General features: G+C 33.4%; 2 protein-coding genes across 5 annotated transcripts; both read left to right on the top strand.

The window, feature by feature from the left end:
• The first annotated feature begins 59 nt into the window (after positions 1-59).
• On the top strand, positions 60-1,517 carry LOC100779037 (protein EXORDIUM-like 2). The gene has a single exon (XM_003523764.5). The coding sequence runs from the start codon at positions 336-338 to the stop codon at positions 1,281-1,283; it is 948 nt and encodes a 315-aa protein (XP_003523812.1). The 5' UTR covers positions 60-335; the 3' UTR covers positions 1,284-1,517.
• A 7,277-nt stretch (positions 1,518-8,794) lies between these two features.
• Positions 8,795-11,734, top strand: LOC100810036 (F-box protein FBW2). Of its 4 annotated transcripts, none has more exons than XM_006578253.3 (4): positions 8,795-8,989; positions 9,115-9,272; positions 10,112-10,424; positions 10,745-11,734. In XM_006578253.3, the coding sequence occupies exons 3-4, from the start codon at positions 10,117-10,119 to the stop codon at positions 11,400-11,402; spliced, it is 966 nt and encodes a 321-aa protein (XP_006578316.1). In that variant the 5' UTR covers positions 8,795-8,989; positions 9,115-9,272; positions 10,112-10,116; the 3' UTR covers positions 11,403-11,734. The 4 variants fall into 4 exon arrangements, with proteins under 4 accessions (XP_006578316.1, XP_014630067.1, XP_006578317.1 ...); XM_014774581.3 differs by adding an exon at positions 9,358-9,435 and having other exon boundaries at positions 8,830-9,272; XM_006578254.3 differs by having other exon boundaries at positions 8,833-9,007.
• The last annotated feature ends 3,005 nt before the right edge of the window (positions 11,735-14,739 follow it).

Raw genomic sequence — 14,739 nt, 5'->3', positions numbered from 1 at the left:
TGTGATTATAAGTTTCATTTGAAACAAAACTAATTGATCATGTTGTTATTTTCACTCATTCAGCAAAATAAATATTTCGTCCGAAGCTTATATAATTAAGCATGGTTATATATATGATCTGTGTATCCATTAGTGCATAAGATTCTGCATGCCGTGCAAGCTGGTAGGTTAGGTTTCCTCCTTTCAATTCTCAAACTTAGGCGGCACTCAGAACTTATTATCAAACAACTCCACTGCATGCCCATAACACACTCACTCCACCACGATGTCATATAAATACCCCATTCAAGTTCGAAGCTGAAATTGATCTAACCCTCACACATAAGACATTAACAATGTTAATTTTAAGGTTGGCAATTTTTGTGGCCTCCCTTGTAGTAGTCGTCCAATCCCATGTTCCAAACATTTGGGAAGCCAAGCCCTTCCACCACATGTTGTCTTTGGTTCAGCCAGACCCTGTTGTCCTCAACTACCACAGGGGTCCACTCCTTAAGGGAAACGTCACCGTTCATATCAACTGGTACGGCAACTTCACACCCATTCACCGTTCCATCATCGTTGATTTCATCCAATCCCTTGGTTCCATTCCCCACTCTCGTCACCACCCATCACCCTTTTCGTGGTGGCGAATCACCGCGAGGTACAGAGGAGGCCCCCGCACCCTCACCGTAGGGAATCAAACCCTTGACAACACCTACTCCCTCGGTAAATCACTTAAAACAAGCCACCTCCTCGCACTCGCTTCCAAAAATTCACCACCAACAACTCGCAGTAACGCTAACGCCATCCACGTGCTGCTAACCTCTGCTGACGTGGCGGTGGATGGTTTCTGCATGAGCCGATGTGGGACCCACGGGTCGGGTCGGGTTGCAAAGAGAAGGATCGCGTTCGCGTGGGTGGGTAACCCGGTTACGCAGTGTCCTGGGGAGTGCGCGTGGCCGTTCCACCAGCCGGTGTACGGACCGCAGACGCCGCCGCTGGTTCCGCCGAACGGCGACGTTGGCGTGGACGGGATGCTGATAAGTTTGGCGACGGTGCTCGCCGGAGCGGTGACGAACCCGTTCGGGAACGGGTACTACCAAGGGTCGGTGACGGCGCCGCTGGAGGCGGTGTCGGCTTGCGCCGGAATATTCGGAAAAGGGGCGTATCCGGGTTACACGGGTAACGTTTTGGTGGATAACGTAACGGGAGCTAGCTACAACGCGTTGGGTTTGCACGGTCGCAAGTTTCTGTTACCGGCGATGTGGGACCCCGTCACGTCTACATGCAAAACGCTCGTTTGATATTTATCTTGCCTTCAACATGCTTTCTTGAGGAGGATATTGATTTATTCTACATATTTCATATTTAATATTGTTATTATGTACACAAGATAAATAAAAATTACAATTGGTTTAGGATTCGTTATACTAGTTGTGTTTTTCTCTCTTTGATAAGGCAATGTCTTGTTGCGCATCAACATGCTTGAAGGGCTTTTTGTTTGGTGAGATGTCTGTAATACTAATTCAATTTTGCTAGCTTTTGTCTTCTTTTTTTTCTTGCATTTCATGCAATGCATGTAAATCTTGCCATATTCTGAAAGAGGGGGAAAATATTTTCGAGGAAGCGTTCTTCAAAGGAAAATGTTTATATTATAGTCTTAAGAGATGTATACATCCATGGGGCCGGGGAAAATAAAAAGAAAGAAAGAAAAATATAGCAATGGATAAAAATGAAACTACAAAAAAAGAGATATAAAATGAGGTATGTGGTAATTGGAGTGTCAAAAATTAAGGTTGTTTAAACATTTGATTACGTATCCTTTTTTTTTCCAACATACTGCACCATTTGCTTCGTCAACAACTTATTTCTATTTTATTTTTTCTTCAAATACGTCCTGTTATATAAACCTACGGGTCTTCCTTGGGGTTTTATTCATATTTTTTGTTGTTGAGGAAAAAGCTGTGTTATATATATCAGAAGGAAAGTTATTTACATCAGCTAAAACATAAGAAGCAATTTGGTGTGGATAGTCGTCCATCCAAAACATATTTCCTTTGAAGAGATTGCCAAACTAGCCAATCAATCAGCTGCCATATTGCCTAATCATTTAGTAAAACTCAGCTCACAAAAAGAAAACCATGCTTTGTTATATGTAGGTTCGAGATACTCCTCTGTTCTACAGTTTGAGGCTATTTAAATTTTAAACCAATCAATTAAGAATTCTTAGATGTACTGGTATTAGCAATCATCTTTAATGCATTCATCAATTCCAAGCCTTCAAAATCTGGATTCATGTTTTGAAGCAATAACCTAAAAACTAACCAAAAAGAAATGTTAGGGCTATTGCTTTCTGCACTTCCATGTTGCTTACTGCACTCTTTTTAGAATATTTTTTATCCTTCGAGAATCATTCTGGAAGTTAAAAAGGGAGTGCATTCCACAATGTAATGGACATTCTGAAAGGAAAAAAATGTAGCGCAGTAAGCAAAATGGGGAGTACAGAAAGCAATAGCCTAAAGTCAGTGACCTATTAAAATAAAACGTCAAAGGTTTTACTTTTTTATATAAATAAAAAAACGTCAAAGTTAAGACACACGTTTATGGTCCAGTGAGAATGGAAACTGATACATGGAATTTTGGGATAACTTTTTTTAAATAATGTTTTTATAAGGACAATGGCAAAAGAGTTTGACTAAAATAATAGTTTTAAGAGTCAAAGTTATTATCTTACTTCTTATTATAACCCTTCTTTCCTTTTTAACATATCTACTAGTTAACTTATTAAGCAATATACCATCATATACTTTTAGTTTTTCTCTTAAGTAAATTAACCATTTAAATCTTTTTAACCTATCTATTATCTACTGGCTGTAAAGAGAGTCTAATTTAACTGATTGAACATAATATATAAATTATAAAATTTCCTAATAATGTTTTCAATTTTCACAGATATTTTTTTTATCTACTAGCAAAAATATTTTTTAACAAATTATAGACATATTATAGATTGTACAAATTGCATAATCAGTTATATATCACATCACCCAAAAGTATTGCAACCTGACGCCCTTACTTTGATGCATAATCAATTGTGGTAAATGCATGTTTCATGTTTGAAGGGTAAATGTTGACAAGAAAAAAAATTATAATGTACTTTCCATTCACCCGTAATTTTCACTCATTTTTATGTAAAAAGTGATGAAAGTTAGACACAATGGATCCCAGATAAAATTCAAAACTTTAAGTCATCTCACATATACAACTTTCATCCATTTTTAGCTCATTTTAGTTGCATCCATGTTTTATTCTTCTAAAACAAACACATCGTTATGGTTTTATCATAGTTCAGAAATCCGGTCCAACTCGGCCGGATCAGATCGGGACCCGATGTCATAACTGAACTGGTTTGGTTATTGGACTGGCCGTGCATCTGGCCTGGTATGACCCCGTCAGACCCGGTCGGATTTGTGCAAATCCGGTGACCTGGACGGTTCTTAAAACCCGTATTGGGTTTTTGCGTAAAAAAATCGTCAAAACGACGCCGTTTAGGGAAAACTTAAAAAACCTCACCCTTCTCTCGACCTTTCTCTGATTTCTCCCCCTTAGTTGTAGCTGCAAGAAGCCCCAACCATAAGCTCATCTAACGCGTTTGTTATTTTTTTGTCAAACAAGGTTAGCTGCATAATTAGTTTTGCTTTTGCTTTTCCACAGTTCCACGATTTTGACATTTCTCGATATATATAATTTTCTCTTCGAGAGTTCCACGATTTCCCCAAATTGGGTCTTCGACTATTCTCTCTTTGCATTTAAAAAGGTTTTTGGACTTGCCCCATCACGCTTTTGTGGTTTAGACATTAAATTTGAATGTTAAACTGCTTTCATGAAGTGTAGCACTGGGAGAATCTTATTATGTTCTTAAATTGACTATTACTTTTCCTTAGTGGATATAGCACCTTCTAACAGGCATAAGTAGTGAAGTTGGTTTGATATACATTGCCTTACTATTCACTAAAGTAAAACAATTTGAATAGCAAATATCTACATTCTGTTTCAATGCTTTAAGTTCTGCTTTATACATTTAAATTGATAATTGGACACATAATACTTATTGTTGTTTGAAACGATGAGAAGATCTTAACAGCTGGAGGACTTTTTTTAGCATTCAGTTTTGGGTTAAGGCTAGATGCTTGCAAATATTAGATATTTAGAATTATCTAACATTAGTAGCATGAGTTTTCTTTTTTAGCATTCAATTTTGGTTTTTTTTAGCATTCAGTTTTTGGTTTTTTTTTAGCATTCAGTTTTGGGTTAAGTCTCTGTTTAGCATTCAGTTTTTAGTCTAATCAGTATTGGATTTTTAGAATTATCTCACCGTTGTTTGAACTTTGAAATGATTTCAACATCATTTTTTGTCAATTGTTGGACCTCTTCACCGATTGTAAAGTGGCATTTCTTGTCTGCATCTTGCAAACATAAAAACCTGAAAATTGGATACAAGATCTTAAATGTCTTTGAAATATTAAAAGCCTAGCCTATTAGATATTGCCATGAATGTGAAGCTTTAGAGTTTTAAAATTTAAACTCTTCCAAGTTTATTATACTAGGACAAACAGAGACTTAATCACTTCTAAACTCATTTTTTTTGTCAATTAGCTACTTAGACAACTGCATTTTCTTTTGCAGCTATTAAGCAGACATCGAAGGGCGAGTGTAAACTAGGGTGTCCTTGGCCAAGAAGAGGTACATAATTTGCATTTGACATATGTATCAATTAGCTACTTAGATTTTTAAGTATACTTTGGTATCATCACTATCATGTTAATAATCAGTACCAAAATATATTGAAAGGAATGCCTTCCTAACACAGTTTAAACTTTAAACAATACATAGATTAATATGGGAATAGAAGAATGTATCATATCATCTTCTTTTTGTATTATGGATATTTGATACTTTTCTTTATACAATCTTGAGTTTGGGTTAATTTTATGATAATAAGCTTCCACAAAACAGGTTGGTGCAACAATTTTTTGTATATGTGAATATAATGCATCTGGTGGTTGGTAAAGATAATATTATAAAATATGCATTCTGAGATTTTTAAAACATGATATATTGGTGCTTTTACCTAGAGTTGAATATTTGTATTCTTTATTAAAAACCTAGTTTTTTTTTAATATCATATATGATGATATGATCACTAACTAATGAAGTTAATGTTTGCAATTAGACTTGAACATGTCATCTACTCAAGTTCCATCATCTCAAGAAGCATCCACTCCAAATACTTCTCACAATGTTAGAGGGAAAAATGATTCAGCTTGGGGACATTGTAAACAAATTGATGAGGGTGCTACAAAAGTGACAATGATGTGTATTTATTGTGATAAACAAATTAAGGGAGGTGGTATTAACAGGTTTAAGGCTCACTTGGCAGGACAAAAAGGCTAAGTAGAGGCTTGCAAGAAGGTTCCTGCTGATGTCTAACATGAAATGAAACAACTACTTAAACAGATTGAAAAGAATAAGAAAAGAAAAGTGCAACAAGAACAATCTAACCAAAGTGATACATTTGAAATGAATGAAGACCCTGTGAGAATAGTTGAGGAATTAAGAGGAATTCCAAAACCAATTTCTTTCAAGTTTCAAAAAGGGACGAACACTCCTTATGTAGATGATTATTTCATGCCTAGAACAACTCCTGGAGCTCAACCTAGCTTGAAGAGTGTCTTGTGAAATAAGCAAATTGTAGAAAAGTGTGACAAAGCCATTGCAAAATAGATGATAGATGCTTTAGTGCCATTTAATACAGTTAACTCGACATATTATCAACCTATGATTGATGCTATTAGTAGCATAAGTCCAGGGTATAAAGCCCCAAATTTTTATAGAATTTGTGGTCCTTTGTTAAAAGTTACAAAGAAGTTTGGAAGGAAACTGGATGTACTCTGATGGCTGATGGATGGATTGATCGCTCTAAAAGAACTCTCATTAATTTTCTTATTTATTGTCTTAAAGGGATTGTTTTCTTAAGGTTTGTTGATGTTTCCTATGCTTCTAAAACCGTTGAAATGTTGTTTAAGCTTTTCAAGGAGATGTTGTTATATGTTGGAACATAAAATGTTGTTCACATTGTGACTGATAATACTGCAAATTATGTTGCTGCTGGTAGGTTATTGAAAAAAGAGTTTCCTAAAATATATTGGTCTCCTTGTGTTGCTCACTACATTGATTTGATGTTGCAAGACTTTGGGAAATTTGAGGGAGTAAGTGAGATTGTTTCACATGCCTTAAAAATAACTAAGTACATATATAATCATTATTTTATTCTTGATGAGACAACATACATGTGGAAGAGATATACTCCGTCCAGCTCCAACTCGGTTTGCAACTAATTTCATTGCCTTGTAAAGCATATTGGCCCAAAAAGATGCATTAAGGGCCGTGGTGACATCTAGGGACTGAATAGGCTTAACTTATGCCAAAGTCTCCAAGGCTAAAAAATTTGTGGAGCAAATCTTGGACTTTGGTTTTTGGAAATGGTGTGCTGATATGGAGAAGCTTACAAAACCATTAGTTCGTGTGTTACGTATTGTTGACAAAGAGGAAAATGGTTAGGAGGTTTCGGAGAAATAAGAGGAAAATGGAGCCTTATTTAGAGGTCCTTGATAGGCATTGGGATTCACAGCTTCACAAAGATCTATATGCAACTGGTTATTGGTTAAATCCGGCTTGTAGATTCAATGCTAAAGAATTTGAGAAGCATAGGAACACACAATCTGGAATTTTGGAACTCATTGACAGGTACACACATGGAGATCTTGAGTTGCCAGATAAATTAAATGAAGGCATGAGGATATATAAAAATTCTGGAGGAGATTTTGCTAGACGAGCTGCAATACGTGAATGGAACATAGTCATGCTAGGTAAATTTAGTGTTTGATACTCTGATAACATTATTGATTTGTGATTTATTTTAGTGAGTCATAATATATTCATTGCATTTGATTTATTTCTTTATATGTTTTATTCTAGATCAATGGTGGGATTGTTATGGATGTAGTGCTCCAGAATTGGAAAAAATGGTTATTAGTGTTTTACGTCAAACTTGTATTGCTTTGGGTTGTGGAAGAAATTAGAGTATATTTGAACAAATCCATTCAAAAAGAAGGAATAGGCTAGAACATCAAAAGCTTAATGACCTTGTTTATGTTCGCTATAACTTGAGGTTACAACAAAAGTATTATTATATTGATTATACGTTGATTGTTTACCTATTTTGCCTGGATTTTTTTTTAATTGTTGATGTATGAGTATTTTGATCAATTTAGGAATCAACTAAGACAACAAAATTATGACCCAACCAATTTGAAAATCCTTGATGACCATTTGGGTGTTGGAGGAGTCACCACCATTCTTAACTCGTGAAGAGGTGGAGGCTTTATGTAATGATCTTGCAAACATGTCCATTCAATCAACTTCAGATGATATTAGTATGTTTCTTAATGACATTAGTATTTATTAGGCATCACTTATGTACTTATGTTAATTGCTAATTTGAATCTATAGTGATGTTCCCATAGATAAATTAAATTTGGATAATAATGTGCCACAACCACCAGACAACACCAAAGAAGATGTTAATCCAAATGAAAGCAATATTGGTGAAGATCATTCTTTTGATGAAGAAGGTTGACCCAACATTGGCTCCTTAAATGTAAATTATGGATGTTATTTGTGTTTTCATTTTAAAACTTATCATTGACTTGCGTAATTGTCTTATTGAATTAAAATTTGTGTTATCAACTTTAATACTTTAATAATTATTTTGGATTTAAGAGTATAAATGAACTTTTTTTAATCAAATAATATTAATTATATACTTATATATAATTGATCCACCGAGTCAAATAATTATTTTTAATATATATCGGGTCAAATTAGACTAATTATTAATCCACCAATTAAATCACTGATTCACTGACTGGATGAATAACCAGACCAACTTTCACAACTTTGAATTTTATACAAAGAATCACTCTTATTTCTAGATTGTTATTGTTACTTAATAAACACGTTGTTTTAAAAAATAAATATATTTTTATGTGTTAAATATAACATAAAAAATAGGATTTACTCTAGAAAAAATATTTGACCGCCAAATTGTTTTACAGGAGTCAAATATTGTTGTTTAATAGTAGTATCTGAAAACCCTGAAATGGTTTAACTCACGCATTTAAGATCGTACACCTGTAATCTAACTCACTCAGAATTGAGAACCCACAAGGAGTCCCATCGAAAATTGTTGGTTTTAAATTCAACAATTTGTCCTCTAGTCAACTTGAATCTTCACTTTCACCCCTAGCCCGTGCTATTTTCACATGGCCACAGTATAGCCTTTTTTAGATTAGAGCTTCTTTCTTCACTCACACACACGACACAACACCACTTCCAGTCAAGCTCTTGAGTCGTTACCGACTCGTGTCGGTCAACCCCTTTCCCCAAACCCAGTTGTAACTCCTCACTTGTGTCTCCTCTCTCTCTCCCAATATTTACTGTGTCAGTCATTGCACAACACACTCACCCAATAATTTTTTTTATAAAAAAAAAGTTTATTTATCAAATAAAAATATTTTGGCATTTAATTGTAGTATTAAAATATAATTTTTTTTATAAAAAATATATGAAGCGAAGAAGTGAACTGTGGGTGGTAGCAATGGTATCGTGACGTTGACGAATTAAATACGTGTCATGTTTTCTTGCCAAAATTGACCTTTTAATGACAATTTAATGTATTTCTTTTTCTTGGTGTTTAAAAATCTTCCTTCTCGGCGAAGACAAAATTGACAGTTTGAGTATTGCAGTAAGAAAGCATTGATATTTTATCTTTGCTTGTGTTCTCTTTTTCGTGTCCATACGCAAATACTGATCCTTTTTTGCTTGAAAGGACTCTATATCCATCCATCGGATTGCAACTTCATCCCATCCAGAACAGAACAGAACAGAAGTACTTTGGCTCTTTTCAGTCTCTCTCTACTCTACACAACACTACACGCACTTTGTACCTTTCTTTTTCTTTGCTTGCTATTGCTATTCTGCACTGTGTCTTTACTCTTGTTCTTGTTGCTGCAGCTGGTGGTTGCATTGAATCGGAGGGGTAAGTGGGAAGACGTGTCTTGTTTTGTAGCTTTCCCTTCCCTCTCTCTTTTCCCCGCCGCATGTGCCGGATTAGACGCGAACTGCTTCCATAATTCACCTCCTCCAATCAACCATCACAAGATTTCCCACTGGTAACTCTAAATCTCACACCTTTTTGTTGCATGCCACTCTTTTTTTCATCTCTCTCTCACCTACCCTTTTGTTTATTTACTCAAGAAACACAGAATCCTCCCTACACTTTGCAAAAATAAGAAAATACATCAATCTGTGGATTCTTTATTTACTCAAGATTTGGTATCTTCTAAACTTAATCTGTTCTTGTTTATTTTTTTTCCTTTTTGTTTTGTTTTGTTTTGTTTTCCCTCTCTTTCCTCGGAGTTTTCTCAGCAAAAGCCTGGTGGGGTGTCTGAGTCTCTGTTCATGGCTTGGGCTATGTGTGATTCTTAGCATTCTCCCAAGGTTGCGGTGGCTTTGTTTTGGAAAAGCAAAAAATAAACGTACTTCAATTTCTGTTCTGTTAGGAAAATATTTCTAACATTTTTATTTTTTTGTCGGGAGGGAATTTTCTGGCTTTTGTATTTTCTCAGCTTCATGTTGTTGGGGGAGTCGGTGAGATGAACATATAAAGTTGAGATTTTTTCAATTATCTTCGACTTGGCAAGTTCAATTTTGTGCTATAAAAGTTTCTTCGAGTTTTCGATCCCTCCAACCCTTTCCGAAAGATGCTTTCTTTTACTGATTTTTCATAGAATATTTGAATTTGAACTATTCATTCACATGCTTGTGACAGATATTTTGGTGTATGTGTGTGTGAATCACAGAGTCTGGAATATGCTTTTTCATTTTTGTTTTTTTCTGTGAAGAGTTCCACTTTTTTGTCAATGCTTTTTAATTAATATATTCATCTCTGTATTTGGTGCTTGAACCTCAACAAGAAACCATAAATGTTCAAAATTTTGTTATTCTATAGATTGGATGGAAGAAGCATGTGAATTTCGAAGTTGGGCTGAATTGATTCCTGATGCCCTGGGGGTAATCTTCACCAATCTTTCTCTTCAGGAGAGGGTAACAGTGATCCCCAGGGTGTGCAAATCATGGGCTAATGCAGTAACTGGACCTTACTGCTGGCAAGAGATAGACATCAAGGATTGGAGCAACCGATGCCAGCCCGACCAACTCGATCGGCTGCTCGAGATGCTTATCACAAGAAGTTCTGGATCCCTCCGCAAACTCAGTGTTTCTGGCCTCCAAACTGAGAGCATCTTCACTTTCATTGCTGAAAAGTAAGCAGAACTGCACAATTTTAATTTATTACATGCAGTTTAGACTTTAGGGTAAATCTTGTGGATAAGTTGTTTTCTGATTATTGTGCTAAGTACTGACTAGTCTGGCATTATTAGGCTATAAATTTGACTCATTTTAGTATAGTTTTAATGCCGTTAGTTCACATTAAATAGTCTTCATTTACTTAAGTTGATATCCTAGGATATTGTATATCTCTTGGGCTGGAAGAAAATTGAATTAATGAAGGTGGTGTTACTAAGTTGATATCCTTGGGCATTGTATATTTTTCTTATACAAAATCCTTCTACTCTTTTGCCAGTGCCTGTTCTCTCCATACATTGCGACTGCCAAGGAGCAGTATGAATGATTCCATTGTGGAACAGATTGCTGGGAGGCTTTCTATGATTTCTTTCTTGGATGTGAGCTACTGTATTAAAATCGGTCCCTATGCACTTGAGATGATTGGCAAGAACTGCAAACTGCTAGAAGGGTTGTGTCGAAACATGCACCCGTTGGATACTGCAAGCAAGCCGTTTCAAGATGATGAAGCATATGCAATTGCCTCCACAATGCCTAAGCTCAAGCATCTTGAAATGGCTTATCATCTTATCAGCACTTCGGGTGTCCTTCAAATACTTGCAAACTGCCCTAAGCTTGAATTTTTGGATCAAAGGGGGTGTTGGGGTGTGACACTTGACCACATGTTTTTAAAGCAGAAATTCCCAAAACTGAAGGTTTTGGGGCCTTTTGTTCTTGACACTTATGAGAGTGATGGCTGGGATGATTTCTCAGATGTGTCAGATTCTTCCGAGTACTTGGCCTGGGACTTTGTGGCCGGTGGCATGGAAGAATACTATGTTGATGATAGTGACAGTTATGATGGAATGTGGGATGATGAAGGGAGGCTAGATGAGCTTCAGTTCGGGTTTTATGAAGGGATAGAAGATGCAGGAATGTATTGGCCTCCATCTCCATAAGAAGCTATAGCTGCTGCATGCATTACTTGTGATCAATTGTATGCTTTTCTACTCTTGTAACTAATGCTTCTTCTACTTTACTTTTATGTGGTGCTCTATGAATGATATGTTTTTCCTTCAAGTAATGTTGGGCTTGCTCTGCCTAGCATATGCATAACTGAGTGAGATTGTTATTGACCTTACCTTAGATTTCTTACTTAAGTAGGAAAAGGAAGGGAAGAGAAGGCTCCCTTGTTTCACATGTTAGAAGTTCGACATGTTGTAATTGGAACATCTGGCTTATGACCATGTTGTACCTTCTTGAAAAATATCTGTTTGATGAGGTTGTCAAATTGGATTCAAATTTTTATTGTTGTAATAAATTAACTGCTGAAAATGTAAGAAAGGATTATTCCATATTGGATCCAATCCACGAGAGATTTTGAGGCTCTCTGAGAAATCTTACCCGCTGTAATTTTTTTTAATTTTATAATTCAGGTAAAAATGTTTTTGATAACCTAATGTGGAGAACTTTTTGGAATTGAGAGCATTTGATAACCTAAAAATGTTTTTAATTACCAAGAGGACCTGTGAATAATTTTGTGGTCGGGGATTTTTATGAAGCTCTAATAAAGCTTGGTAAAGCAGCACCCTTTTCCTTGAACTTTCTTGTTGCCTCTGTATGAATCAACATCTCTGTCTCACTTACCAGTCAAATTCATGTATTTCACGTGTTCATTAAATCGGAATCATTAATTCAGGGTCGCCCATCATAAACGCTGAAGCTAGTTTTTAGTTTTTATATAGACGTCAAAATTCATGTTTGCGATCCGTTTCAAACACGTTTGGATGAGGAGAGAGAAAAAGAAAAGGAAAAGGAAAATTTTCTTCTGCTTATTTAATTCAGTACAAAATAAAAATGCAAGTATATTTAAATAATTTATATATATATATATATATATATATATATATATATATAGTACAATGAGTCAATATAACAATTTTCTCTCCTCACTATTTTTCTTCTGTGGTTATTTTGTAGTTATTTTTTACAAGATATTTTAGATACTTTTTTATTTTTACTAGTTAAAAAAATTGGTTGACTATTTGAGAAATAAAATTATTTTAGTAAGTTTTAACATTTTTTAAAATATTACTTGAAATAATATATTTTAAAACGTTAATTTTTAATTTTTTTATATCTTTTTCCTTAATATATTTTTTAAATTTCTTGATTATTCTTTTTAAATAAATTATTATTTTACTATTTGTGTCATTTTATATTTTTTAATTATTTCAACAAATAATTTTAACAAATATTTATTTTAATAAATTATTTTTTCAATTAGTTAATTTTTTAATTTCCAACTATTTTTTTCAATTAGTTTTGAGATCATGACCATAAGCCTCGGGAGTCACAACATTTTCTTTTTTACCTCACATTTACTGCTCCAAGTGGAATATATTTTTTAGGGACACATGTTTGCTTTCTTACCTTCAATTTCCAACTAGTTTTTTCAATTAGTTTTGTGATCATGACCATAAACCTCTGGAGTCACGACATTTACTTTTTTACCTCACGTTTACTGCTCCAAGGGGAATATATTTTTTTGGGACACATGTTTCCTTTCTTACCTACATCTCCCTCCCCAAAATATGCACACGAAAAATGAAAGAAAAAATGGATGATCACAAAACACACTCAATGGACTAAAAAGATTTATTTCGCATTTAAAATATATTATAATAATAATAAATAGAGAAAATCAGAATTGTGTATCCAGATTGTATTCTTGAAGCAACCAAAAAATCTCTTCAATAGAATAAAGACACATTATATGTATTCACATTGGAATCAATTTATATTATCAATTCTTTGATAAGTAAAATTTTAAAAAACAAATCTCTTTCTACTTTTTAGTCTAAAAACTAGAGTTAAATTTTGTTAGCTTGTGTCTGTTACACTTTTCTAAATATATATTTGAACATTTTGAAAAAAGAAGAGATTTGATTTTGAATAATTTCATATTTTTTTATCTTAAGAAACCTCTGTATTTAAGGTCAAGATAATTTTCAAATAATTATGTGGCTAACTACGAAAATTAATCACATGATTTGATCTTGGAATATAACAATAAATTTTTGTTTTTATTTTGTGGACAACTTTCATATTATAAAAAAAACTCTTTATTTTAATCATATTCTTAGTGCTAGCAAAGAATATAATAATATTCCAATAAAATATTTATTTGATTAAATTAAATTCTATAATTTAATTATTAAATAAATTATTTTCTTATGCAAAGATTAAAATATTTGTTTGTTTGTAACCCAGTAGGTTTAATACTCAATCATCATAGTAAATCAAATGATTAATTTACTCATCAAGATAGATATCCATCAATACTCTTTAGCATCCAAATAACATGAAAATTATGTTCGATAAAATATTTCAATTAATTTATAACTATTTTTACTAGCTAAAAAATTGGTTTGCCGGTTCGATAAATAATATTTTTTTAGTAATTTTTAGTGTTTTTTGAAATGTTACTTGAAATAATATTTTTTAAAATGCTAGCTTTTCGCTTCTAGCTTTTTATATTTTCTTTCTTTTTTATCCTCTATGTTCATCCAATTTCCCAATTATCCTTTTTAAATAAATCATGATTTTATATTTTCTGTTATTTTATATTTTTCAACTACTTCAATGACTAGTTTTACTAAACACTTATATTTAACAAGCTAATTTTGTAATTTAAGCTATCAGCTAACTTTTCAACTAATCAACTAGTTTTGTCAAACATATCTGAAGTAATATCATTTACCTTTAAAAATCAATAGAAAAAAATCTAATATTTCTTTTCATCATTTAGAGATCAAGGTTAACGTTAGATTATAATATTATAATATTACTATCAAACTCTAATAAGTTAACACATTATATTTAATCAATGAATGACTTAAGAAATTATTGTCTTCTTTCATTCAATTGTCTTGTCCAATATTTTAATTATATCATCTCAAACTCATTACCAAGAGTTAATGGATTCCTTTTTAATTAATCATTAATTCTACAAATATTCGATCATATCCAATATTCATTCAACTAGTGTCTTAAGGTATTGGATGTCTGAAATTAAAATATAATAAATAACTTATTAATTATTATGATAATTTCAGGATAAGAAAACTATTAAATATGTTCTTAAAAACTTCCTATTAATATATCAAGATAATATTAATTATTAAAAATTCTCCATTGAGTCAATTGAATAATGATATACACATGTGTATTATCTATACATGTAATTTAATAAATGAGATCTATTACTCTTTATCTAATAAAGACCATCACATA

The sequence above is a fragment of the Glycine max genome, chromosome 4 (assembly GCF_000004515.6).
Source record: "Glycine max cultivar Williams 82 chromosome 4, Glycine_max_v4.0, whole genome shotgun sequence".
NCBI lineage: Eukaryota > Viridiplantae > Streptophyta > Magnoliopsida > Fabales > Fabaceae > Glycine > Glycine max.
Note: the sequence above shows the minus strand (reverse complement) of the source record. Positions and strands in the feature narration are given on the sequence as shown.